Below are 27,831 nucleotides of genomic sequence, written 5' to 3'. Positions count from 1 at the left end.
AGTCAACATGTTAGGGTGGAGCGTCGATGGAACCACAAGGTTTTCCCTTCCTTCAAGGGAGTAGTCCTAAACACAACCTCTGCTCCCGTCTCTCCAGAGCCTTAGGCTGAACTGACCAATCTGCACTGGTGTCCCCTACTCCAGATTACAACCTTCACCTTCTTCTCTTTATCCATCTCCTGTTCAGTGTAGCATGAATCTCCTTGGCGTTAAATCTGTTGAAGTCTACTCTGGTCTCTACTGACCAAGGAATAATCAATCCCACTTCTGTCCTTGAGATTAGCTCTCCAAACTCTGTCCCTCTTGGCTTTCTGCTCCAAGAACCCACAGCCTGTCTGTTTAGGCCCTGTGGTTAGCCTAGGTAGGCTGTCATGTCCTCTCCCCTTGCAGGATCTACTCCACTGCTTACCAGGCCCTACCAAGTCTGGGTTGCTTTCATGGACCCTCCCTGGGGCTTTCTGGGTTCCATGGAGGAATATTACAGTGGTCCTGCTTCCCTGTCCCATCCCAGGGTCCACTCAGGTCTGCTGCATCTCCCATGGTGAAGGCTACTTCCAGGACCTTCCTAGGGCTTGCTGAGTTCTGCACAGGACCTATTGCCAGAGGGGCTGCTTCCAGGACCCATCATGGAGCTTCCCAAGGCCTGTGTGCATGTTTGTGGAGACCTACTACAGCAAATCTGCTTCCAGATTTTCTCCCAGGTCTGCCAAGAATTGCCATGTAAAGGCTTTGCCAGTTTTACTCTGCTGCTTGCAGGGCCCTCCACATCCCTGGGGCTCACCACATAGGTGGGTACCTGCTTTGCACATTTCATAGTTCACTGGCATCCTCCTTTTTTTTTTTTTTTTTAAGATTTATTTATTTGTGCATGCAAGACCTGGGGTATACGCCAGAGGTGGGTGGAGGGAGTGAAAGGATTCATCACAGAAAGAGTGGGGAGCAGAATAGGCAGATCTACTGAAATACACTGCTGAGGGGAGCAGCTGGCGAGACAGGAGAGGTCTGCTGTGCCATGTGGGTTCAGCTCCCTGGCCAAAGATTGAACTCTTGCTGCAGTGGCTGGCATTAGCACTGAGACTTTAACCTCTGCGCCACCAGGGAGGCCCTGGCATCTTCCTTTGTATGTTATTACTAGTGTGTGCTAGAATTGTCTGTTTTTCCTTCAGGAATTACTGGCTTTGTTCTGCAATCTAATTGTGAGTATGTGGGGATGAGCTCAGTATCTTCACTATGCCACCATCTTGTCCTACCTCAGAAAATATATTTTGATTGTTTTAAATTCAGGAGTCTTTCATTTATTTTTCTGTATTTAATAATATATTATTTCTGTGGTGGTTACTTTTTCTTAATTTATTTTTAAGTTCTCTATTTTGGGTTTCTTTTTTTTTTTTTCCTTTTTCCCCCCTTACTCATTTTCTTCTAAAAATTCTATTCACGCAGATCTGTCATTCCATAGTGTATGCCTGTTTTTTTGATACTCTTATGAAAACTAATTATTACTATTTTATGATACTTCCTTCAGATATTTCAATGTTTTCATTAAACTCATATACACTGGAATTTTCCTCTGTTCTATTTCCTAGAGCTGTTATGAAATTTACATTGATTATACTTTTATTGTATAAATTCTTATTCTGGGTGCCTTTAGAGCAGTGATTTTCAGTTCTTCATACTAGAATTTTCTGGGAGCTTTAAAAAGTTAAAGTTACTTGATAATGATGTTGGACTCTCTGGCCATGATACTCCAGGCATTGGTATTTTTTCAAAGCTCTTGGTGTGGTTTATGTGCTCTGGTGTTAAAGAGACATTGCTTTAGGGGAATTTTGAAAACTTCTGCCATGTCCCCTAGGGTTCTTTGGAGTAATGTTAAAAATTTCCCTGCTTTGAAACTCCTGAGTGAGTTACTGAGCCCCAAGCCTGGGTATCATCTAGATCTGTGATTACTGTTTTCAGTAATCTCCATGTAACCAGAGGTGGTGCTTTTCTTTTTTTCAGAACATTCCTTTGTAATATTTGCTTAAGAATTTTTGTCCTCTTTTTTTTTTAAAGGTTTTTTCCCCCCCTCCCCATTAAATCTAACATATCAGTTAGCTTTTTGCTTTATTGTTTCTTCAGTGTGCTCACTTAAGTTTGTAAATGATCTGTAGCCTTTTTGTTGCCTTCCAGGTTTTTAGCACCAGATGTAGAGTTTCCGTAAGGCAAATCAGCAAATAAAGTTAGGGGAGATGTTCCTTCTAAGATATTTGGAAATGTCTTAGTAGGGTGGATCATCTCATAGCCCTAGGGATGAAGAGTTTTTAATTTTCGCCGTCTCCAAAATGTCATGGAGAGTACGATAGTCTTTATTCCTCTGCATAGATATGGGGAACCTTTCATCCCTAACAGTTCTGGTGTTGAAAAATCCCTGAGAAGAGTTGGAGTCAGTGAACTCCCAAGGTCACCTGTTATGCTCTGGCCAAGATATTTTCAGTTCTATCACTAGTTAGATATTTCAGGAAGAAGTTGAGGTAGAGAAGTTAGAAGTAGGTGTTTAGGCTGCTCTAATACAGAAGTAGCAAATTTGACCTCTTTGTGAACATTTTTAGTTTCAAAAATTGTTTTTCATATAAAATATTTATGAAACAAACTGCCTTTGAGAGCTGAGCTAATAAGTTTTCAGAGTTTCAAGGTAGGTACCTTTAAGTACTTGCTTTATGACAATATTCTTCAATAGTTTCATACATTTTACTTAAGGCTCAGAGGATCTTAACTTTGTATATTCAAGCATTAATAGTACTAAATGTACAGTGTACTCGCTACAGGAGTTAAACTTGGCGGAATAATAAAATTTTGAAAGTTTTTACTGGATACATTGACAAGAACAGGATTTAAAAACTATATATACATATACATGTACATACATACATACATACATACATACACACACATACATTTATGCACTACCATTTAAATATTCTTATTTATTCATCAGATAAAAATTTCCAGTGGGCAAATACTGGAGCAACTGTTTTTGGAACACAACCAGCCAGTAAAGTTGGCGAAGATGAAGATGGTAGTGATGAAGAAGTAGTTCATAATGAAGATATCCATTTTGAACCAATAGTGTCACTACCAGAGGTAAAAATTACAGGATGAGCATTTTACTAATAACTTCTCATTTTATTTTTAAAACTTAATACAGACTTTATTTGTGGAGCCAGCTTTCTTTGCATATATACAGATTGAGAATATACGGATTGAGACTTAGTTCTTTATTAGAATTTAGTCTTTAAGTATATATTGTTGTCTTTGTTAATTTATAATAAATGTTGCCTGATAAAGTAAACTACTTTTTGGATAAGAATGTTGTTTAGTTTTCAAACTCAATTGGTTGTTGTGTGTGTTTTTTTTTTTTTTTTTAATAGAGAGGCATGTTTTATTTATTTATTTATTTGTTTGTTTTGTTTATACATACACTGGGTACAGTCAGAAGCGCGGGAGGGTGAGAGAATTCACCAGAGCTAGAGCGGGGAGCAGAGCAGGCAGAAGGACCAAAGTACACTGCTGAGGGGAGCAGCGGCAGCAGGAGAAGTCTGCGTGCCATGTGGGACCCTCCTCTGGTGGCCGGGGAGCAGCTGGGGATCGAACCGGTGCCGCAGAGGCTGCGGGCAGCTTCGCAACCCAGCGCTCAACCACTGAGCCACTGGGGAGGCCCTCAATTGATTGTTAATGTTTCTCTTGAAGAACAAGTATTTTTTAAAATTTCTTTTCTTATAAAAGAAGATATTAAATTTTCAAAAGAAAGAATACTACATAAGAGAAAAATATTTAATGACAAATAAGGTCTGTAGTGCCTCATCTGAATCAGATGTTTTCCTAGCCCTATGGCATTACTATTTATCTTGGCACTAAACTTCAAATTGATGTCATTACAAAGATAGTATCTTAAAGAATTTGGGTATTTGAAACTTATTATTAAATATGTTATTAGCAGCAACTTATAATTTCACCTGCTATCACAGGTAGAAGTAAAATCTGGAGAAGAAGATGAAGAAATTTTATTTAGAGAGAGAGCCAAACTCTATAGATGGGATCGAGATGTCAGTCAGTGGAAGGAGCGCGGTGTTGGAGATATAAAGATTCTTTGGCATACAATGAAGAATTACTATCGGATCCTAATGAGAAGGGACCAGGTCTTTAAAGTATGTGCAAACCATGTTATTACCAAAACAATGGAATTAAAACCCTTAAATGTTTCCAATAATGCGTTAGTTTGGATTGCCTCAGATTATGCTGGTGAGTTTCTACATTCAAATACTACTTTTCATTTCTTTGACTTTTAAAAAATCCATTACAAATATAGCAGCTATTTTAATACTAAGTTCTCCCTTTGTTTTCTTGTTTAACAGATGGAGAAGCAAAAGTGGAACAACTTGCAGTAAGATTTAAAACTAAGGAAATGGCTGATTGTTTTAAGAAAAAATTTGAAGAATGTCAACAGAATTTATTGAAACTCCAGAAAGGACAGGTATCGCTGACAGCAGAATTATCAAAGGAAACAAATCCTGTGGTCTTTTTTGATATTTGTGCAGATGATGAACCTCTGGGACGTATAACCATGGAATTACTTTCAAACATTGTTCCTCACACTGCTGAGAATTTCAGAGCACTATGCACTGGAGAAAGGGGCTTTGGTTTCAAGAACTCCATTTTTCACAGAGTAATTCCAGATTTTGTTTGCCAAGTAAGTATAAATTGTATATCACAATTGAAGTGTAGAAAAGTATATAACACTGATTTTATACACTAGTGATAAGTTCTGTGTATATTTTAATGTTTGATTTAGAATTCCTATTGATTGAAATTTTTTTTTCAGGGGGGAGATATCACCAAACATGATGGAACAGGAGGACGCTCCATTTATGGAGATAAATTTGAAGATGAAAATTTTAATGTGAGACATACTGGTCCTGGATTACTATCTATGGCCAATCGAGGCCGGGATACCAATAATTCTCAATTCTTTATAACACTGAAAAAAGCAGAACATTTGGACTTTAAACATGTAGTATTTGGGTTTGTTAAGGATGGCATGGATACCGTGAAAAAGATAGAATCATTTGGTTCTCCTAAAGGGTCTGTTAGTCGAAGAATTATTATCACAGAATGTGGACAGATATAAAATCATTGTTTTTCATAGTAAATTTTACCTGTAAAACAGTTGAATTGAGGCTTAGCTGTTATAAAAAAATGGCAATTATGTTCAGCTTTTGAAATGGACATTTCCAATGTATAAATGTAAAATTGCAGCTTATAGCTGTTGTCACTTTTTAATGTGTTATAATTAACCTTGCATGGTGTGAAATAAAAGTTTAAACACTGGTGTATTTCAGGTGTACTTGTGTTTATGTACTCCTGACATATCTGTATTAAAATGGAATAATACTAAACTTGTTAAAAGCAATAGACCTTCTCAAACTATTGAAGGAATTGATATATGCAATTTAATTTTAATTCCTTTAAGATACTGGACTTCCTGCATGCATGTGCATATATTATTTGAATAAAGGGACCACAGTTTGGTTAATTATAATTTTAGATTTGAAATATATTTGGTATTTTACCTACTGGTGTATTCATTTTGCATATTCATTTATGAATGCTTAGAGCCACAGAGGATAGAGACTTAACCAAAGTGCTCTTCTATAATCCATACATCTTCTGTATAGTTTGTTACTTTTCAAGTAGACTGCCTTCTTTTATCTAGCTTCCTGTGCCCTTACAATGGCTTTAAATTAATTTTTACATTTTAAACAAGTTGAGTTTTTTTTTTTTTTTTTTTAATTTTTCTGTCATCTGTTTCTACTACCTCAAACTGCAGCTTGGTTCTGATAGAACTTGATTTTTTCCTTGCAGTTATTGTGATAAATTATGAATATTTTAAGAAGGTCTATACCATGTTCTTTGGTTAAAGATTGCTTTATATACTAGATTGTAGCAGTACCTTTTTCTGGTGAATTTTGTAGCAAAAATAAAGTGAGATTGTTAATAGCCATGACATTTTAAAAATTCATTACTTGTGCATTAAGTTGTTTATTCACTTTAGAACTAGACAGAGTAAATTGGGCAATTAAGGGCCTGTGAACTCAATCTGCCACATAATTTGCAGCGCTCCCAAGAAAGTGACTCCACGTTTGATAAACACTAAATGTATTTGGAAATGACTTAGTGTCAAAAGTTAGGTGACTAGCTGCTAAAGAAGAAGGGGAATGTTCTCATGTAAAGTAATAAAGAATCAGAGTATAAAACTTTATATATTCCATTCACTAATAGTGACTGTTTTCTGTTCTGTATTTTTACCAGTGATATCACCTCATTTTGTTTAGTCTAGTTTAGGGATTTGGAACTAGACTGTCCTATAATAAATACCTGTTCAACTCCCAGTCAAGTGGGGTGAGAAAAATGCCACATGGTTTATATGAGTAATGAATGATGGAATGCTATCACTAATTCTTTTGGACACAAAGCCAGTTATGTCAGTTGAACTACCTGAACCTTGAAGAGAATTATGAACTACATATATGCTCATTTAATATTAAGAATTTGCTTCTTTAGAAATCTGTGTAATAGAAGTTGATGTAAAGTGTGTTATAATTTTTCAGCTGGGATAGCCAATGCCTTTGTCATGAATTTAGAATAAATTCCCAGTAAATACAAGTGCATTTTAGCGATATTTTAGATAATTTATTATGATTTCTGTGCTATCAGGTAATAAAATTTAAATTTTCCAGAATTTGTATTCCAAAGATGCTTAAAAGTGACTCGAGGCATTTATAATTAAGACTTTAACATTTCAAGAAAGGACTTTGTCATTTCTCTTTGTTACATAGGTGTTCATGTGGTATATAACCCCACAATGATAATTGTATTTTTTTAAGGTCTCATTAAAAGTTTCTTAAAGGTAGAATAAAAACTCATTATTTGTATACTTTTTTATTTAATGGCAGAAGTATTGGTTTAAATAATTTCAGATAACTACTTTAAACACTGATATTATAAAAATTTGGCATTTGCAAACTTTAAAGAAAACCAAAGAATCTAGTTGTTAGTCCACATATGCCGTTGAGGAAATACTGTGAGAAACATTCAGTTACTCCTTTCAATCAGTCTTTACCATTCAGGTTAGCCAAAGTAAGTACTGAGCACCTACTAAAATACTAGGTACTGATTTAGGCACAATGAAAAGCTGTTAAAAGGAAGTACTTGTTCTCAGGGAGTTTATATTGCTAATACTGCTTTTTACTACTGCCCAGTTATACATGTATAGAACACTGGTCAATAACAGGGAAATATCTGGGCTTTTTGTAGTCTTAGTAAAGGCCTGCGCGTATTAAAAACGGGTGTATTGTGGTATGTCCACACGCACACTAAAGTGAGGGATACTCTAGGCAAGGATTGTGTGTGTGTGCCTGCGTGTGCCGGCCTGAGACAGCTTGGGTCACACGGTGACCACCCAGCCTGGACACTTTTCCGCATTCTCGCTGAAAGGCAAGTTGCATAGGTCAGGGGGCCACGCCTACCTTTTACGAAGTGAGCACCCTGAGGTGCGGCTAAGCATCCCTTTCTTTGAGGGGGCACACCAGTAAGGTGTAAGCTGCCCTGGATATGACTGAGGAAAAGGCGAGTAACAAGTTTTTAAGACACTCAGGGAGAGAATATTTTTGTTCAAGTAACACAGTAGTGAGGGAATTCGCCAATCTTCCTGCAGGAAAAAGCACTTGGAACACGAGGGAGTTTGCAACTTAGACTGAGACACCGGGCTCATCGAGCGCCCGCGTACCCCGCCCTCCCACCAGCTCGTATCCAGCCCCAGGGAGGCGCCTCCGTCGCGCCGAGCCCCGCCGCCAGACGCGCGCTCCCCCGGCCCGCGCCGTGCCGAGGCGGGTGACGTCATGACGCACGTCCGCCGCGCAAGCTCCTCTTGCGCGTCCCGCTGAGGGTTTGAACGCGGTTTCCGTTCCCGGGGAGACAGCGCCGGCCGAATCCTGCCATGGAGCCGAGGGTCGTCAAACCTCCCGGGCAGGACCTGGCCGTGGAGCGTCTCAAAAGCCGCTACGGACTAGGGGGCGGCGGCCTGGCCGAGGTGAGGCCTCGGTCGCTGCAGTGGCCTGGGCTGGCGCTCCGCAGGGGGCCGGGCCGAGGCGCTGCTGGCCGCTGGGCGAGAGCGCCGCTGCGAGCCCGGCGCCCCGCGCGCGGGTCGGGGGAGCCCGCTGGCGGGAGGAAGCGACCCGAGACGGGTGAACGCTGGCGGGGAGGTGACACACCTGTGGGAAAACTAAGGTTTCTGTCAGCACCGTTAAAAATTGAGGTCTGTGTTCCACAAACCATGCCATGGCATTATTGAAAGTATTTTTGAAATTTAGTTACATTTACTCGAGTGCAGTTGAAAAGAGATTTTTTGTAAAGATTATTTTGAAATAATTTTAAACTTAAAATTTCAGGGGCCTCCCCGGTGGCGCAGCGGTTGATCGCTGGGCTGCGAAGCTGCCCGCAGCCTCTGCAGCGCCGGTTCGATCCCCGGCTGCTCCCCCGGCCACCAGAGGAGGGTCCCACATGGCGCGCAGACCTCTCCTGCCGCCCGCTGCTCCCCTCAGCAGTGTACTTGGGTCCTTCTGCCTGCTCTGCTCCCCGCTCTGGCTCTGGTGAATTCTCTCACCCTCCCGCGCTTCTGACTGTACCCAGTGCTTGTGTAAATAAATAAATCTTTAAAAAAAAAAAGTTTAAAAAAAAAAGTCTTAAAATTTCAAAAATAATTCAAATAACTTTCGTACCCTTTGTTTGGATTGACCATTAACATTTTGCCCCACTTGCTTTACCAGTCCCTCTCGCCTCCTCGTTTTCACACCCTTTCCAGGCACACAGTTTTTCCTGAACTATTTGAGGGTAACTTGCAGGCATCGTGCCACTTTACCCCCAGTAAAATACTTCGGTGTGCTTTCCAAATTATAAGGACATTCTCATATAACCACAGTAAATTCAGGACTAATACGATAATAGTTTGTAACTTACAATTTATATTCCTATGTCGCCAATTATCTCAATAATATTCTTTGTAAATTTTTTTTCATAGTGCAAATCCAATATAAGAATGAACATTGCATTTGGTTGTGTCCTTTGTTGCCTTAATTCAAAACAAATTTTCAAGCCTTTTCTCAAATTTTATATACTGATATTTCTGAAAAGTATAAATCATCATTAGAATGTCCCTCAGTGTGGATTCGAAGGATACCTCATGATTAGAAACAGGGTATGTATTTTGACAGGAACACTATATGAATGATGTGTAGCCTGCTTCTGCTCATTAGGAGACTTGTAATGCTACTTTGTCTGTAATTGGTAGTGTTAACTCATAACTTGGTTAAAGTGGCCTCTATAACAGTTCTTCACTCTAATCTTTGTAATATGCTTTTGTAATTAATATATAAGTTCTGTGGAAATATTTTGAAACTAATGATTCTTAGTATACAAATTAAATATGTCTTTTTTTTTTTTCATTTTTAGTATGATTTTTCAAATTTTGATCAGGCTAAATGTAAGAGAAGATCTCTGACCTCCCCGGGTAAGCAGATTAAGTATTTTGTATACTTGGGGGTTTTAACAATTTTGAGAGAAAAAAATTCCTAAAAAATGTTTATACAATGACTAAAGTTAGTTATCTTTTGATACTAAGCTTTTTTTCAGTCTGGTAATGAATGAATAGTAACAATGATTTTTCGGATAAAATTTGTAGGGTATGCCTACCAATCAAATTGAATGAATTATTTTAGTGTTTTAATTGCAATATTTCTGCTTTTAAAGATGTTAAAAGTTGAACAATATATTGAGCAGAGAAAATGAATTGTATTATTTTAGGTATAAACTTTCCAGGTCATTAGAGTAATTATACTAGAGGAGGATTTTATCTAATAAAATTGTATTTGAAAAAGTTAATTATAATGTGGAATTGGATAGGTTAGAACAACGTGTGGATAATCTGTAACTAACATGTATAGCTAATCATTACTCTTTTGATTTGGTGGTACTTAGGCAATGTCTTTAGTAGTAGCTGTAATTATGAACCATTGAGATGACTGCAGCAGAAACAGTAATTAATATCTTTAAAAGTTTGTCAGATGGTGGATTAGGGAATTTCACTTTTTTCTCAAGCTTACTTCATTTTGAAACTTTGAAAATACTCATCTAAAATATCCCTTCAATATAAAAAATAATTCCAGTTATTACTGAATACTATATCTTAAAATATCTTAAATTAAAATTGTATTTTAATTTTGAAATTTACCTTAAAATTTCCATCCTTGGGCGCCTCCCTGGTAGCCTAAGGGTTAAGTCTCTTTGCTATCACCACCACAGCCCACTAAGAAGGCCTGAGTTCTATCCCCAGCCAGGGAACTGGCCCACTTATGGCACAGCAGACCTCTTTTCTCTCACCTGCTACTCCCCTTCGTGTATTTCAGTAAGTCCACCTGCTCTTTTTCCCCACTCTGTCTCTAGTGAATATACTCACCCCCGACACCTCTGGCCTACACCCCAGTTCTTCTATGCAAAAATAAATAAAATCTTTAAAAAAAATTTCCATCCTTCCAAAATATAGCTAGAAAGTATACTTATTAAATGTCTAGGGAGGTCAAAAGAGTGTTAAAGAAGGATACCTAGATTTTAAAAGTATTTCTAAATTTCTTGTCAGAGGAATTCTCCTTTTCCATTTACTCATTGAATTTAGATATAGGCTAACAATTTGTTAAACAATTGTTTGTTTAAAATATGTAAAATTAAAAAATTAAATATTCAGCGTGTAAGGACTAATAAAATACATAATTATATAGAAAGAAGGCTAGATTCTGAATTTCAGTCTTTCCAATTGCTGGTTATATAACTTCTCTGGTCCTTAGGTGCCTAACAATTAGAATAGGATTAAAGGTACTTGTTTTGCTTACTTCATAGGGTCATTCAGGTACTGGGTGAAAGAGCAGTCAGTACAGTGCTACATAAATATAAGATTTGGAGTCTGTTTTCTGGGTGTTTGCATTGGAGATGTATGAATAAAATTAAGTAATTTTTCTCTCTCTAAGGTCCTAAAATGAGATCAGATACTAATGATTAATGCAGATGCTTCTTTTTTGTTAATCAGATCATTTTGATATCTACTCATCTGGAGATAGAGTTGGTTCATCACTAAGGTGTTACTCCAGTGAAAGAAAGCATTGCAGAACACCTCTTTTTAATTCATTCAAGCACTTAAATGTGAATTGGTAAAGTATACAGAATCCTTACTGTTGCTATCCTCCCACAGTATCTTAGAAAAACTGAGAAAGGACAAAGGGCAGGACGTTTCTCTGTTTGTTTTTCTCTGGGAAGAATTACAAGCAGTCTTAAGCCTGTTGAATATTTAAAGAAACTTATATTAATTTTTACTGAAAATTTCTATGATAAAAACAGAAGCCTACCATTAGGTTTTGTGGCATAATGGAAGGTTTAAAAGATGAAAAATTATTTTTATGGTTATTCAACAAGAATTTAAAGAAACCCTGCTTTCTTTCTTTTTTTTTCCTTAAAGGAACTGGAATAAATATGAATGCAGGTTTATTAGGCCGTGATATCTAACTCAGTATCTTTTGTGCGTCACTAATGTGGTAAGCGCTGTATTTTAGGTAGTTGAAACAGATATTGGAGAAGTCATTCTGGGGAGATGGTAACTATAAAACGTGTATGACACACTGCTGGGCTGTGAGTGGTTTAACACTTATAAATTTCCATGGATGAAACTGGTATAGAAACAATGCTAAGGTGTAATAAAATTCAAAATTACTATTAGATGCTTAAAATACGTGGCATGATGAAAGGCTGTATCAAGAAGGAGTAAACATATTGAAATAATATTAAACCATCAAGATGTGTATGTATACAAAATGAAATGCTGAGATAATTGTGGAGAGAGGAAAAAGGGGAGTTGGGCTTACGTATCTATAAATTAGTTATTTGGGATCTTGAAATTTTTTATATAATGGCTTGCTTCCTGGCTTAAAGTAAGACACATAGATCAGTTAGAACTGTGTTTAGTACATAGAAAATCACTCAAATCTATTATTATCATCATCGTTGTTATTACTGTTTCATTTGGCACTCAATTAATTGATTTGGATTCCAGATTTGGACAAGAGGTAGATGGACTGTAGAATAAGGAAAAGTGAAAATTGCTATAAGAGTAATATGAATTAATGGAAATAATTTTCTAATATTTGATAGTTTTAATGTTTTTTTTTTAAAGATTTGTTTATTTATGCATACAAGAGCTGGCGTACAGGCCAGAGGTATTGGGGTATGTGTGAGAGGATTCACCAGAGATAGAGTGGGGAGCAGAAGAGGCAGATCTGAAATACACTGCGGAGGGGAGCAGTGGGTGAGACAGGAGAGCTCCTGTGTGTTAGCTCCCTGGCCCGCTGGGGACCCAACTGCTGCAGTGGCTGGCAGTAGCTTGATAGTGCTCTGTCTTACACCCCTGCACCACCCAGGAGGCCCTGTTATTTGGCGGTTATTAAAAATCTTCGGGTTCCTTTTTCTCTTAATGTGGTGAGCATTAATTCTTTAAGCAAAAATTATAGATAGTGGCCTCCCTGGTGGTGCAAGGGGTTAAGATGTAGCACTACAAAGCTATCTGCAGCCACTGTGGCATGAGTTCAATTCCTGGCTAGGGAGGTGACTCACATAGCACAGCAGACCTCTCCTGCCTCGCCCACTGCTCCCCACTCAGTCTCTGGTGAATCCTCTCACCCCCCCCATGTCTTGGTCTGCACCCCAGCTCTTGTATGCATAAATAAATAAATAAATCTTTAAAAAGTTGTAGATAACAAAGCCTATTATATTTACCTCACAAAAATATTGGAAATCTAGAGTTTGACCATTGTAGAGAAGTGAACAAGTATATGTAGTTTTAAAGTAAGCTCATTTGAATATATCAAAGATACCTATAGGTTATCAGTTTCAATGGCTGGTGCCTTTCACATTACTAGTTTTTACATTTTTATGAATCTTGTATTTTTTTCCTCTTGTTTTGCTTTTATTTGAAAAATATTTTAGATTATTCTAATACTATAGAAACAACCAGAATGCTGTGAAAAATTTTTTTTTGAAGCCTAGATGATGAACTGGATTCTTCTCGAGATTTGAAGCAAAGAGAAACAGAAGAACAGTTAATTGACGATGATCACAGAGTTAGTACTTCCAAAATAACCACACAGTCTTTTAAAGAAATAGAAAAAGGTAATAAAAACACCAAACTTATTTATTTTTGATTGGGTATAGTATAGTTTATTGATGGTACATGATAAGGCAGGACTCCCTAAGCTCTTCCCATTATCTAGGGGTGTCTGGAATGGAACTGTGACTCAGTGTGTTAGATGAGTAGGGGAAGGACTCCCCAGCAGCTGAGGACCTCTCTCTTCTTTTTGCTCTCTCGATGGGTCTGGTGGTTCAGGGGCTGTTAAGAGGATCGTGTGGAGAGTTAAAAGGATCATATGGAGGCTGTGTAGACCATTGAGGTCCACCACCCTGTTGCTGCAGTTAAATTCATTGTTGTGCCAGTAAATGAGCCTGACAGAGTGGTCATTGAAGGCAGTGTCAGTCTTAGCATCGAAGGTAGAGGAATGGGTGTCGCTGTTACAATTGCGCACAGCAACTTGGTCCTCAGTGTAGCCCAGGATGCCCTTGAGGGAACCTAGTGATGTCTGGCCGATCACTTACCCCAAAGGATTACACTGATCCTCAGGTGTCTTTGTATTTCTGTGTTAGGAAAGTGGTAAATCCTTAGATACTTTGCTAATTATTATTAAACTGAATGAGGAGAAAAAGAAACTTCATTATTTTCCAGTAGGATTCCTACACTCTCAAAACTAATCAAAGTAAGTTAATAATCATTATATTTAATAATTTCTTCAGTTCTTTTTCATATCAGTGTTAGGGCTTGGGTAAGTGATTATAATATATGACTATCATTTTATTTTTAAGAAAATACTCCACAGTATTTAAGGTATGGCTTCTTTAGGTACTGAATTAGTAGCCTCTATGTACCTAATTGCATTTCATAGTTTTGTCAGGTTTTCAAGGAAAGTGGCAACAAGAGAGGGGACCTCCTTCCCCCTCTTGGCTGCAGACTTTGAAAGCACTGTACCACATGGATAACCTCTGTACATCTCTTTTCCTAGGCATACTTTGTCTACACACAGCACTCATTCATTTCTTCCTTCCTCTCTTTCTTCTTTGTCCATTCATCTCAGGACTTGAAGAACATGTAAAACATTTCTGCCTGGACTTGTATTTCTTGCTACATGTGGATTTTCCCATTGAAAATAATAGGATAGGGCCTCCCCGGTGGCGCAGCGGTTGAGCGCTGGGTTGTGAAGCTGCCCGCGGCCTCTGCAGCGCCGGTTCGATCCCCGGCTGCTCCCCGGCCACTGGAGGAGGATCCCACATGGCGCGCAGACCTCTCCTGCCGCCCGCTGCTCCCCTCAGCAGTGTACTTTGGTCCTTCTGCCTGCTCTGCTCCCCGCTCTGGCTCTGGTGAATTCTCTCACCCTCCCGCGCTTCTGACTATACCCAGTGCTTGTATAAATAAATAAAAATAAATCTTAAAAAAAAAAAATAATAGGATAACCTATTAAAAAATTTTGGAGTATACTTAAAAGTAGACAAAATTAGGGAATATTCAGGCCAAGGGTTGGTAAGGTGGGAACTTAGAGAGGCAAGCAAAAACATTGAATGCCTTTCACATCAAGGACATTTGCTGAAAAGTGAAGTGAAACTTTTTCCTTTTCAGAATTCAGGTTCATTTTTTATTTTGGCTCCCCCAGTGTCTGTCCAAGCTGGGGAGTATAATGTAAAGCCTTCCTCCTTAAAGCTGGGACTCCCAAGAGACTAATGCAGATTATACTGCCTCACTAGTAACATAAAATAAATCTGACAAAACAGTGATGGCACAGAAATGAAGCAAGAGGTTGGGAGAATAAATTGAAATAACTACTTTGAGAAATATTTTGGCATCACTAGTAAAGATGAACCTGCACATATACCCTACTATCTTGCAATTTGCTAGTATTCTATGCCCTAGAGAAACTTGAACTTATATACCAGAAGCCATGTGCAAGAATGCAGCATCTGAATAGCCAGAGCAGCTTAAAATATCCATCTGTATTAGAATATTGGCATATAAAAGGTAGAAATCTGATAAAGCAGTAAAAATTTGTGAACTTGGCACTAACATAAGAACATTTAAGTAAGAGTATAGAAATTACATAATTATAGAATTGTAGACATAACATTTAAAAATAGGGCAAAAACACATAAGACCTTTTGTTTTACATAGTAGTAAAACTTAAAATTAAAACAATAATTACCGTATTTGGATTAATGGTTCTTTGGTTTAGGGAAAAGAGGGAATGAGGGTAGCTCTCCTGCCTACCTGTGACTATGCAGTTGCCTCTCTTTTTCTCCTTTCATAATAAACCTATCCCAGGCATCCTTGGTGGCGCAAGGTTTTAATCATCAGCACTATGAAGCAATCCGCAGCCACTGCAGCACGAGTCCATCCCCGGCCAAGGAAGTGACACACATGGCGCAGCAGACCTTGCCTGTCTCTCCATCTGCTCCCCTCAGCAGTATGTTTCAGTTAGTCTGCCTGTTCTGTTCTCCACTCTGTCTCTGGTGAATCCTCTTATCCCCTGGGCCTGTAGCTTCCACACCAGCTCTTGTATGCACAAATAAAAATAAAATCTTAAAAAATAAACCTGTCCTTTTAGAATGAATTAAAAAAGGGTGTAGGGGAAAGGTGCTCAGGAGTTTCTGAAATACCTTTCCATTTCGTGGCCTAATACATGAGTTTTTTTTTTTTTTTAAGATTTATTTATTTATGCACCCAAGAGCTGGGGTACAGGCCAGAGATCCTGCGCGGGGTGGTGGTGGTGGTGTGGTGGTGGTGGTGTGGTGGTGGTGAGGGGATTCACCAGAGACAGAGCGGGAAACAGAACAGGGAGACTGACTGAAATACACTGTTGAGAGGAGCAGCGGGTGAGACAGTAGAGGTCTGCTGCGCCATGTGGGTTGCTCCCAGCCAGCCCTGGGATCGAACTCGTGCTGCAGAGGCTGCAGGTTGCTTCATAGTGTGGTGCTTAACTCCTTGTGCCACCAGGGAGGCCCCTACATGAGTATTTTTGCACTTTGAAATTAAAAAAAAAGTTTAATTAACAAGGGGCATGAGAAAGGATAGAAAGAGAGAGGTGTTTTGGTACTTTAAAATCTATTTTTTTTTTTTTTTTTTTAAGATTTATTTTTTATTTATTTATAAAAGCACTGGGTACAGTCAGAAGCGTGGAAGGGTGAGAGAATTCACCAGAGCCAGAGCGGGGAACAGAACAGGCAGTGTGACGAAATACACTGCTGAGGGGAGCAGCGGGCGGCAGGAGAGGTCTGTCACGCCATGTGGGACCCTCGCCAGCGGCCAGTGATCGAACCGGTGCTGCAGAGGCTGGGGCAGATTCGCAGCCCAGCATTGAACCGCTGCGCCACCGGGGGAGGCCCTAAAATCTATTTTTGAAATGATTTCAAACTTAAAGAAAAGTTACAGAAAGACGTACAGAGCTTTCTTGTAAAGCTCTATTTTTTAAAAACACTTTACCACAGGGCCTCCCCGGTGGCGCAGCGGTTGAGCGCTGGGTTGCGAAGCTGCGCGCGGCCTCTGCGGCGCCGGTTTGATCCCCGGCTGCTCCCCGGCCACCAGAGGAGGGTCCCACATGGCGCGCAGACCTCTCCTGCCGCCCGCTGCTCCCCTCAGCAGTGTACTTCGGTCCTTCTGCCTGCTCTGCTCCCCGCTCTGGCTCTGGTGAATTCTCTCGCCCTCCCGCGCTTCTGACTATACCCAGTGCATGTATAAACAAAACAAAACAAAGAAACCAGCAAACAAATAAATAAAGCATGCCTCTATAAAAAAAAAAAAAAAAATAAAAAAAAAAAAAAACACTTTACCACATTTCCTATATCATTGTTTCTGTAATAATACTTGAAACTTTTTAACAGTATTATGCTTCAAAACTAGAATACAGTACTATAATTCATATCTAAGGTAACTTCCTAAAGATTACTCTGAGAATATATAAATTATAAGGTTTATATTAAAATTTTAGTTTCTTAGCAGGTTCCCGACCAACTAATTTGGCTTCAAATTCAAGAAATTTGACTGAATGTTGTAGTGATGCAGATGATTCTCCTTTGAAACCTGTCAGCTATCCAACATCTAAACCATCAAACAAACAACGCTTACTTCCACATCAGATCAATCAAATATATGATGAATTATTTCAAATACATCAGAAACTGCAGGTAAGAACTAAGTACTGAACTGAGGATTCAGAAATATTTATGTTCTCAACACCAAGAATTTATGAAATATGAAAACAAGGTATTTCATTGTTATTGTTTTATTTTTATTTTATTTTTTTAAAAGATTTATTTATTTTTTTAAGATTTATTTATGCATACAAGAGCTAGGGTGCAGGTCAGAGGTGCGGGGGTATGGGGGAGGTGAGAGGATTCACCAGAGACAGAGTGGGAAGAGGACAGGCAGACTGACTGAAATACACTGCTGTGGGGAGCAGCGGATGAGACAGGAAATGTCTGCCTTGCCATGTGGGTTGCTCCCTGGCTGTCCGGAGATCGAACTCGTGCTGCCGAGGCTGTAGATTGCTTCATAGTGCAGTGCTTTAAACCCTTGCGCCACCAGGGAGGCCCCTCATTGTTGTTATTTTAGATAAGGTGTCACAACAAGGTCAAAAGGGAATGAATTCAGTTTATTTGAACTATTAAAGGGAAGAATGTATGGCTCTGAGAAAAATACACACTGGTGTTTATGTGTATAATTACATTTCTTAGATTTCAGACTGTTTTTATATTTATCTCCTTCCCATCCCACCCCACCCCACTTCTCTGAAGAAATAAAATCTGTTGGTAAGGAGTGCTTTTCGAAATAGGTATTTTAAATACCTCTCTGTATGAAGTTCTCTTATGAACTCTTGCTAAATTTTAATATCAAACATTGGCCTATCTGTGGCATTTTGTTTGTTTCCAAAGGATGTAATTCATGTATTTATCAAGTGTCCGTTAGATGGGAGTATTTAAGGAAGCAAAATTATATGTAATACACAATTTCATTTTGAAATTCTTCTAGTTGAAAATAAGTTATATACATGTGAAAGAGTTATACACTTTTTAAAACCAGCATCTTATTTTGTCTAAATGAGTTATATGGAAATTACCATACCATTTTAGAAAAGATTATTTTTGCCAGAAATCCTTGGGTACACATTCAGGGAGAGACTTTGCTTAGTCCTTGTCTGAAAGGTAAAATAGAGGGCATCTTAGGTTCAAGGAATTGGGGTGAGAAGTTTTTGGAAAGGAATAGTTTGTCAGATTGTGACTATATCAGCCTGTCTAGAGAAAGAAAGTAATGAAAATACAGGCTGGCTATTACAGGTTTTTAAACAAAACTGATACAGTAAATAATGGATCATTAGGAAGATTCCTTTGATAGTAATAATTTATGGGATTAAAAGAGAATAAGTTGGAGCTTTCCTGGTGGCACAGTGGTTAAAGTCTCAGCACTATCAAGCTGTCGCTGCCACAGTTCTGCTCCCCACTCTCTCTGGTCAATCCTTTAAACACCCCCCTCCCCTCCCACCTCTGGCCTATGCCCCAGTTCTTATATATAAAAATAAATCTTAAAAAAAAAGAATAAACATGTTGGAAGGATATAGCTATCTAGAACGAACACAATGTAGATATAAATAACGTAAAAGTGGTTTAGTAATAGGTAAGCCACTTTACACTTGATCTTAGCCAAAAGGCCGAGAAGCGATGGGGTAAGCCACTTTAGAAGGGGGATACAGATTGAGGCCAAATTAAATTGAGAGGGACTCAGCAATTGAGGACAGAGTTTTGAAAACATTTGTGAAGGGACAGAGATACATGAATGGGGCCAAGAGACTTCATTTCAGATGGATTCAGAGTGATTGAAAATATTAGATAGATAACAGCATAAGCATGCAAAGGCAGTGCTATCCTGAGCCTGCATTTTAATGGGAAGAAAGAGGATCCTGTGTGTCTTAAAGGTAGGAGGTTGATGTTTCTTCCAGCTGTCTTCTGTTTTCCCTGTGAAGTTAAAGATGAGAATGTCCACATAGACTGGTGTGTGGACAGGAGGCAGTATGTTCAGTGAAAATATGGAGAAGGTTTGAGAGAGACGCTGGAGAATGGGAGAGTGAGCTTACCAATGAAAATACAAAAAAGATTTCTGGATTGCATTGAGTAGAGGTTAAGACCATGAGTTTTATTATGGTACCACTCTTCTTGATGTGTGATTTTTTTTTTTCTCCAGTGATATTTAGTTTAGCATTGGAGAGTGAAAGATAGTGCTTTAAATGCATGACTGTGATCTTTCAGCCCAAGGTGATATAAAGAGAAGAAGGTAAGGGAGTGGAAATTATAGGTAAAAGAATGGACATTCAAGTGGAAGTGGAACATGGAATTTAAGCTGGATAGGGGTTTAATTCTGTATAGCACTGATCCATTTTGCACCACAAATAGAATTTCTTTTTATTTGTTGTACTAGTCTCGCTATTACTGTAATTGAGATCTTTCATTGTCTGCATGTCATCCTAAAGAACATTTGATTAAGCTGCAGACAGTAAATAGAAATATAATTTGTGGAATTTGTGAACACGTTTTAAAAGCACTTAAATCTGACATTTTGATACAGTGTGAAACTGCAGCACAACAGGAATTTGCTGAAGAACTTCAAAAGCGAGAACGAATTCTAGTTGAAAGAGAGCAACTACTTTTCAGACATGAAACTGCTTTGAGTAAAATTAAAGGTGTTGAAGACGAGGTTCTTACAAGATTTCAGATTGTAAAAGAGGTAACTAGCATTTGATTTTAGAGTAATGTAATTTATTTTTCCTCTAAATTTGGGTCAACTAGTTGTTAAGCATTTTGCCACATTTGCTCACTTGCTTTTCCCTCATCCTCCATTTTTTCTTGAACCATTTGAAATTAACTTACAAAAATCATGATATCCCCTAAAAACTTTTCTATTGTTATATTTACTTATTAGGAGTATGATCTCTTAAGAATAAGAGCATTCTGTATACCATTGTCATATCAGCAAATTAATGTTAATTAAATAATTTAAATTAATATATAGCCCACATTCACTTACCCAATAACAGACATTTCAGAGACCACTTGGGTAAGTGAATGTGGACTCAGTTAATGGTTTAAATCTTAATTCAGTTCTCAGAGCCTTTGCTATGCTGGTTTTTTCCATGCTTTAGGCATTGGGGAGTTAGCCTGAGGCTTGGGTAGTATTTTTAAACTGAGCTGTAATCTCTCCATCTTTGTTGTGCCTAGGAAACTGGGGTGGACCAGATTTGTACTGGTTCCTGTATAATCATGCATGATCTAACGATGAAGACACGATTCTGAAAAATATGTCACTGGGCAATTTCACTGTTGCTCAAATATTAGAGCGTAATTACACAAGTCTGCTTGATATGGCCTACTACACAGCGAGGCTATATGGTATAAGTCACCTTTGTGTATGTCGCCTGTCATTGAATATCAAGCAATGCATGATTGCCCAGTAGAGATCCACAGCCGTCCTGATGAGGTTCTCCCCATACCCTTTGGCTCACAGGGGCTCTTTTTCCTGGTTTCCTGACTAAAAGGGAATTTCTCTAAATTTTAGCAGCCTATTTTGCTGCTTTACTTCTCAGTGAATGGGGCTTGCCCTGGGGTACGACTGCTTGAAAAAAAGAAACAAAAATCAAAACAGGAAACTTCATCCCACATGAGTTGTTTCTCCAAGTTTTAATCCCTTTCTTTAGTCTTCTGATTTTGTTTACTTTCCACAGTCTTTACATGATTGCTTTTTGTGCTTTGTATCGGGCTTTTTTTGTAATTGGTAGTGTAGTGAGCTTATCTCGCCATACTGGAAAGGGAACTCATTTGAATGTGGAAAAATTTGGACAATTGAGTATATTAACTTCAGTTAAAAAATAACTGTATTTGTGACTATATACTAAATTATTTAAGAAATCATTTAATGTGATAATAAAATTACATAAAGCTAATTTTATTTTTGATGATTGGATTTTAACCAGGGCAAAAGAAAGACTGCTTAGAGTCTCCATCCTAATTTCATCCTTTATTTTATCTCTTTAAATTTGTCCGTCTGTTATTCCTATTAAGTTTAAAGATAGCTGTTTTATTTTAATGCTGTCCATATGAGTACTTGGAAAAGGGAATTCAGTTTCTTGATTTTTTAGAGAAACTTGCTTGTTTTACTACATGAGTAAAAGGTGAAAGAAACTTTTTAACTTATTCATACTTTATTTATTTTTAATATTTTATTTTATATAATTCTTACATCATTTTTCATTTTTGCACAATGTATGCATTTTCATTTTGGTTATATTCCCCATAAAATTGCATCCCCCTTATTTTAACCCTAAGCCTTCCTCTCCCCACCCCACCCCCACCCCGTAGTGTGTCTCTGGTTTATAGTTGCTTGTTGGTTTTGTTTTTGTTTTTTTTTTTTTATAACAATTTTTTTTTTTTAAAGAGGCACGTATTTTATTTATTTATTTATTTATACAAGCACTGGGTACAGTCAGAAGCGCGGGAGGGTGAGAGAATTCACCAGAGCCAGAGCGGGGAGCAGAGCAGGCAGAAGGACCGAAGTACACTGCTGAGGGGAGCAGCGGGCGGCAGGGGAGGTCTGCGCGCCATGTGGGACCCTCCTCCGGTGGGCGGGGAGCAGCCGGGGATCGAACCGGCGCCGCAGAGGCCGCGGGGAGCTTTGCAACCCAGCGCTCAACCGCTGCGCCACCGGGGAGGCCCTTGGTTTTGATTTTTACTTTGTATTAATTAATCTTTTTGCTGGTCCCTTATTTAGGTTTTCTAAATTCCTGCTGTGAGTGAGACCATCCGGTATTTTTCTTTTTCTTTCTGACTTATTTCGCTGAGCATGATCTCTTCTACCTCCATACATGTTGCTGCAAACTGCATGAGTTTATCTTTTTTGATTGCTGAGTAATATTCCATGGTGTATATGTACCACATCTTCTTGATCCAGTCATCTATTTTTTGGGCATTTGGGTTGTTTCCATAGCTTAGCTATTGTAAATAGTGCTGCTATAAACATAGGGGTGCAGATGCCCTTTTGAATTCATGATTCTGTGTCTTTTGGGTAAATACCTAGGAGTGGAATTGCTGGATCATATGGAAGCTCTATCTTTAGTAGGTCAAGAAATCTCCACACAGCTCTTCACAGAGGTTGGACCAGTTTGCAATCACACCAGCAGTGCAGGAGAGTTCCTTTTTTTCCACAACCTCGCCAACATTTGTTGTTGCTAGTTTTTGTAATATGTGCCATTCTCACTGGTGTAAGATGGTATCTCATTGTAGTTTTGATTTGCATTTCCTTGATTACAAGTAATGTTGAACCTTTTTTCATGTGCCTATTGGCCATTTGCATTTTCTCTTCGGAGAAGTTTCTTTTTAGCTCTTCTGCCCATTTTTTGACTGGATTATTTTCTTTGTTTTTGTTGAGTGCCATCAGCTCTTTATAGATTTTTGTGATCATCCTTTATGATTAGTGTTATGTGCAAAAATTTTCCCCCAGTCGGTGTGGTTTCTCTTTGTTTTGGTTATTGTCTCTTTTGCTGTGCAGAAGCTCTTTAATTTGATGTAGTCCCAGCTGTTTATCTTTGCCTTCACTATCACTGCTTTGGGTGATGTGTCTGTAAAGATGTCTTTGAGGTAGGTGCATGTCATGTAGTGTTTTGCCTATATTTCCTTCTATGTATTTTCTGGTTTTAGGTCTTATGTCTAGTTCTTTAATCCATTTTGCATTGGTTTTTGTGCATGGTATGAGGTAGTAGTCAAGCTTCATTCTTTTGCATGTAGCAACACAGTTTTCCCAGCACCATTTATTTTTTAATTTTTTAAAATTTTTTTAAAGATTTATTTATTTATTTATACAAGCATTGGGTACAGTCAGAAGCGCGGGAGGGTGAGAGAATTCGCCAGAGCCAGAGCAGGGAGCAGAGCAGGCAGAAGGACCGAAGTACACTGCTGAGGGGAGCAGCGGGCTGCAGGAGAGGTCTGCGCACCATGTGGGACCCTCCTCTTTTGGTCAGGGAACAGCCGGGGATCAAACAGGCGCTGCAGAGGCTGTGGGCAGCTTCACAACCCAGCGCTCAACTGCTGCGCCACCAGGGAGGCCCCCAGCACCATTTTGACCAAACTTTTCTTAGATTCAGTGCATATTCTTTGCTCCTTTGTCAAAGATTAGTTGACCATAAATCTGTGGGTTTATTTCTGGATTTTCTATTTGGTTCCATTGGTCTGTGTGTGTGTTCTTGTTCCAATACCATGCAGTTTTGATGATTATGGCTTTGTAGTATAGTTTGAAGTCTGGGAATGTGATGCCTCCATTCCCTGCTTTTTTTTTTTTTTTTTTTTCAGGAGAGCTTTGGCTATTTGGGGTTTTTGGTGATTCCATATGAATTTCATCAATAATTGTTGAATTTCTTTGAAGAATGTCATTGAAAATTTTATTGGAATAGCATCAAATCTGTAAATTGCTTTTGGTGGGATGGCCATTTTGATAATTCTTCCAATCCATGAGCAGGGGATGTCTTTCCATTTCTTTGTGTCTTCTGTTTCTTTTAACAGTGTTTTCTATTTTTCTTTGTATAGGTCCTTTACCTCTTTTGTTAGGTTTATTTCCAAGTGTTTGATTTTTTTGTTTCTATAATAAAAGGGATGGCTTTCTTGATTTCTTCTTCTTTAGATTGACTGATTGTGTATAGGAAGGCTACTGATTTTTGCATGTTGATTTTGTATCCTGCTACTTTACTAAACTGATTGATTAATTAGTTTTTCTGTGGAGTTTTTGGGGTTCTCTGTGTATATTATCATATCATCTGCGAGTAGTGATAGTTTTCCTTCTTCCTTCCCTATTTGGATTCCTTGAAAGTCTTTCTCTTATCTTATTGCTTTGGCTAGGACTTCCAGTATTATATTGAAAAGCAGTGGTGCGAGTGGACATCCTCGTTTTGTTCCAGATCTTAATGGAAATGCTTTCAGCTTTTTGCCATTGAGAATGAAACTGGCGGGCCTCCCCAGTGGTGCAGTGGTTGTGCGCTGGGTTGCGAAGCTGCCCGCAGCCTCTGCAGCTGGTTCGTTCCCTGGCCGCCTGCGAGGGTCCCACATGGCGTGCAGACCTCTCCTGCTGTCCGCTGCTCCCCTCAGCAGTGTACTTTGTCAGTCTGCCTGCTCTGCTCCCCGCTCTGGCTCTGGTGAATTCTCTCACCCTCCTGAACTTCTGACTGTACCCAGTGCTTGTGTAAATAAATAAATAAATCTTTTTTTTTTTAAAAAAAAGAATGATACTGCCTATGGCCTTGTCATAGATGGCCTTTATGATGTTGAGGTATGTTTCTTGTATCTGGAGAGTTTCAAAGGCCTTTATCATAAATGGGTGTTGTACTTTGTCGAAAGCTTTCTCACCATCTATTGATATTATCATATGGTATTCATATTTCTTTTTGTTGATGTGTTGGATAACACTGATTGATTTTCGGATGTTGAATCATCCTTGTGTCCCTGGAATAAATCCTACTTGGTCGTGGTGAATTATCTTATGGATGCATTGTTGGATTCTGATAGCTAAAATTTTATTGAGGATTTTTGCATCTGTGTTCATTAGTGAAATTGGCCTGTAGTTTTCTTCTTGTGTGTTGTCCTTGTTTGGTTTTGGTATTAGTGTATTGTTGGCTTCATGGAACATGTTTGGTATTATCCCTTCCTTCTCAATTTTTTGAAAGATTTTGTGAAGGATAGGCACTAATTCGTTCCTGAATGTTTGGTTGAATTCATTTGTAAATCCATCAGGTCCTGGGCTTTTGTTTTTGGGGAGGTTTTTGATTACCATTTCAATTTCACTGCTTGTAATTTGTCTGTTTAGGTGTTCTATTTCTTCTTTATCCAGCTTTGGGTGATTGTAGAGTTGTAGGAATTTGTCCCTCTCTTCTAGATTGTTGAACTTGTTTCCATATAACTGTTCATAGTAGTTTCTGGTTATTCTTTTTGATTTCTGCTGTGTCTGTTGTGATTTCTCCTCTTTTTTGTGATCCTATTTATTTGTACTTTCTCCTATTTTTCCTTTGTGAGCCTGGCTAGGGGTTTGTCTATTTTATTTGTTTTTTTGAAGAACCAATTTTTGGTTTCATTGATCTTTTGCATTGTTTTTTTAGTTTCGATTGCATTTATTTCTGCTTTGATTTTTATTATTTCTTCTACTGGTTTTGGGTTTTTTTTTGGTTCTTTTTCTAGTTCTTTGAGCTTTGAGATTAGGTTGTTTCTTTGAGTTCTTTCTTGTTTCTTGATGTGAGCCTCTATTGCTCTATATTGTCCTCTTATTACTGCTTTTGCTGCGTTCCATACATTTAGGAAATTGGTGTCCTTGTTGTTCAACTCCAAGTATTTTTTAATTTCTTCTTTGATCTCCTCATTAGTCCAGTGGTCTTCTAGTAGTGTGGGTTTCAATCTCCATGAGGTAGGAGAGTTCCTTGCCTTCATTTTATGGTTTATTTCTAGTTTGATGCCTTCATGGTCAGAGAAGATGGTTCAGTCTTGGTGTATCTGTTGATATTTGTCTTGTGTCCCAGTATGTGATCGATCCTGGAGAATGATCCGTGTGCGCTTGAGAAAAATGTGTACTCAGATTTTTGTGGGTTTAGTGTTCTATAGATGTCTGTTAAGTCCATGAGCTCTAGATCCTTATTTAGAGCTTTAGTGTCCTTAGTTATTTTTTGTCTAGTTGATCTATCCATTGTTGATAGTGGTATGTTGAAGTTTCCTACTACATATGTGTTTTCTCTGATGTCTGTTTTCAGAGATGATATTAGTCGTCTGATAAATTTTGGTTCTCTTTCATTTGGTGAATATATGTTAATGAATGTTATTTCTTCTTGAAGTGTTGTCCCTTGATCATAATATAGTGACTGCTGGGGTCTCTTTTTACCTTTTTGAGTTTGAAATCTGTTTTATCTGATATAAGTATAGCTGTTCCTGCCTTCTTTTTTGGTCCATTTGCTTGTAGGATTGTTTTGCATTCTTTTGCTTTGAGTCTATTTTTATCTTTTGTAGTTAAATGTGTTTCCTGGAGACAGCAAAAGGTTGGGTTTTGTTTCTTAATCCAGCCTGCGACTCTGTGTCTTTTTATTGAAGAGTTTAGTCCATTTACATTTACAGTTAATATTGATATGTTAGTGTCTGTATTTGCCACTTTGTTTGTCTTTCCTCAGATTTTATTTATTTGTTCTTTTAATAACTTTTTTTTTTGGCCTTGTTTCGTTGTTATTCATCCCTCTGTTGGTTCTGGCTTTAGGACTCATTGTAGTATTTTTTGGAGTCGGGGTTTAGTAGTAATGAAATTCCAGAGTTTCTGTTTGTCTGGGAAGGCCCTTTTTCTTTCTTCATGGAGGAAGGAAAGCTTCGCAGGATGGAGTATTTTTGGTTGGCATTTGTTGTCTTAGAGTCTGTTGACTATGTCCCTCCACTCTGTCCTTGCCCATAGTGTTTCTTCAGAGAAGTCTGATGTCAGCCTCATTGGTTTTTCTTTGTATGTTGTCTGTTTCTTCCCTTTTGTCAGCTTCATTATTTTTTCCTTGTCTTGGATTCTTGGGAGCTTTACTATTATGTTTCTTGCTGTACATTTCCTTTCATCATAAAAGTTTGGTGTTCTTCCTGATTCTTGTATGTCTATTTTCAGCTTCTTCTTCACATTTGGGAAGTTCCCTTCAGTTATTTCCTTAAATATTTTCTCTGTTCCTAGGACTCTCTCCTCTCCTTCTGGGATTCCTGTAACTCTTATATTTCCTTTCCTCATGGAGTCAGATAATTCCCAAAGTCTTCCTTCAGTCTTTTTCATTTGTACTTCTCTTTCCTTTTCTCTTTTTGTTCTTTTTATTTCTGTGTCTTCAGAGTGCTTATTCTTGCTTCCATTTCATCTATTCTGTTATCACTGCTTTCCCCAGAGTTCTTTAGCTCTTCCATTAATCCTTTAATCTCCTGCATTTCCTTTGCTTCCCTCTTTAGGGACTCAATTTCATTCTTCTGACCCTTGTTTTCCTTAATGATATTTTATCAGTTTTTTAATCATGGCAACTTTAAATTCTCTTTCTGGAAGGCTCAGATTTTCTTTCAAGTCACTGTTGTTGCATTCTGGTGGGTGGTTTTCTTTGTGGTGTGTCTGTCTTTTTCATGAGGACTTGCTTGGTTGCATGTAGTTTTCTTCTCCCTGCTGCTTGTTTTCTAATTTGTCCTATGCATTGGGACACTGTGTCGCTGGTACCGGCTGGCATCTTTTCAGTATGCTCTTTCTGGGATGTCAGAAACTAGTGGTCCAATCGAGTCATAAAGTGTTATGTCTGAATTCCAGTACGGCAATAGTACTAATGAATATGTTTTTGGTCGCTGTCACAGAGAATCTCCTCCTTCTGTATTTGTTTAATTCCAAGGAGGATCTTATGGTTTCACAGTCTACCCTGTGGTGGCAGGATTGCCTGCTGGCCTCCAAATTGCTGGATCCCCCTCTGGGCTCAGACTGGTGGCCATATGGGGCCGGGCTTGTGGGGGCTTTTCAGCTCACTCGCTTGTGGGGGCTTTTCAGCTTACCTCTGGCTG

General features: G+C 38.5%; 2 protein-coding genes across 10 annotated transcripts in view; both read left to right on the top strand.

The window, feature by feature from the left end:
* Positions 1-6,023, top strand: part of LOC119258948 (E3 SUMO-protein ligase RanBP2) — a 72,635-nt gene extending 66,612 nt beyond the window's left edge. For all 4 annotated transcript variants that reach the window (XM_037527399.2, XM_054701391.1, XM_054701393.1 and 1 more), the window contains 4 exons: positions 2,972-3,117; positions 4,002-4,275; positions 4,389-4,723; positions 4,856-6,023. In XM_037527399.2, coding sequence (XP_037383296.1) covers positions 2,972-3,117; positions 4,002-4,275; positions 4,389-4,723; positions 4,856-5,161 — 1,061 coding nt within the window. In that variant the 3' untranslated portion in view covers positions 5,162-6,023. The remainder of the gene's footprint in view (positions 1-2,971; positions 3,118-4,001; positions 4,276-4,388; positions 4,724-4,855) is intronic.
* Positions 6,024-7,963: 1,940 nt separating this feature from the next.
* Positions 7,964-27,831, top strand: part of CCDC138 (coiled-coil domain containing 138) — a 149,389-nt gene continuing 129,521 nt past the window's right edge. For 2 of the 6 annotated variants that reach the window (XM_037527396.2, XM_037527393.2), the window contains exons 1-6: positions 8,000-8,122; positions 9,541-9,598; positions 11,168-11,288; positions 13,169-13,296; positions 17,216-17,403; positions 19,835-19,993. In XM_037527396.2, the coding sequence (XP_037383293.1) occupies positions 8,030-8,122; positions 9,541-9,598; positions 11,168-11,288; positions 13,169-13,296; positions 17,216-17,403; positions 19,835-19,993 (747 nt within the window). In that variant the 5' untranslated portion in view covers positions 8,000-8,029. Of the gene's footprint in view, positions 8,123-8,290; positions 8,348-9,091; positions 9,287-9,540; positions 9,599-11,167; positions 11,289-13,168; positions 13,297-17,215; positions 17,404-19,834; positions 19,994-27,831 lie in introns of those variants that run through there. The other 4 variants (XM_037527394.1, XM_037527398.2, XM_054701390.1 and 1 more) reach the window with 4 other exon arrangements.

This window comes from Talpa occidentalis, unplaced genomic scaffold, assembly GCF_014898055.3.
Source record: "Talpa occidentalis isolate TD23 unplaced genomic scaffold, MPIMG_talOcc4v2.1 talOcc4.5, whole genome shotgun sequence".
Taxonomy (NCBI): domain Eukaryota; kingdom Metazoa; phylum Chordata; class Mammalia; order Eulipotyphla; family Talpidae; genus Talpa; species Talpa occidentalis.
Note: the sequence above shows the minus strand (reverse complement) of the source record. Positions and strands in the feature narration are given on the sequence as shown.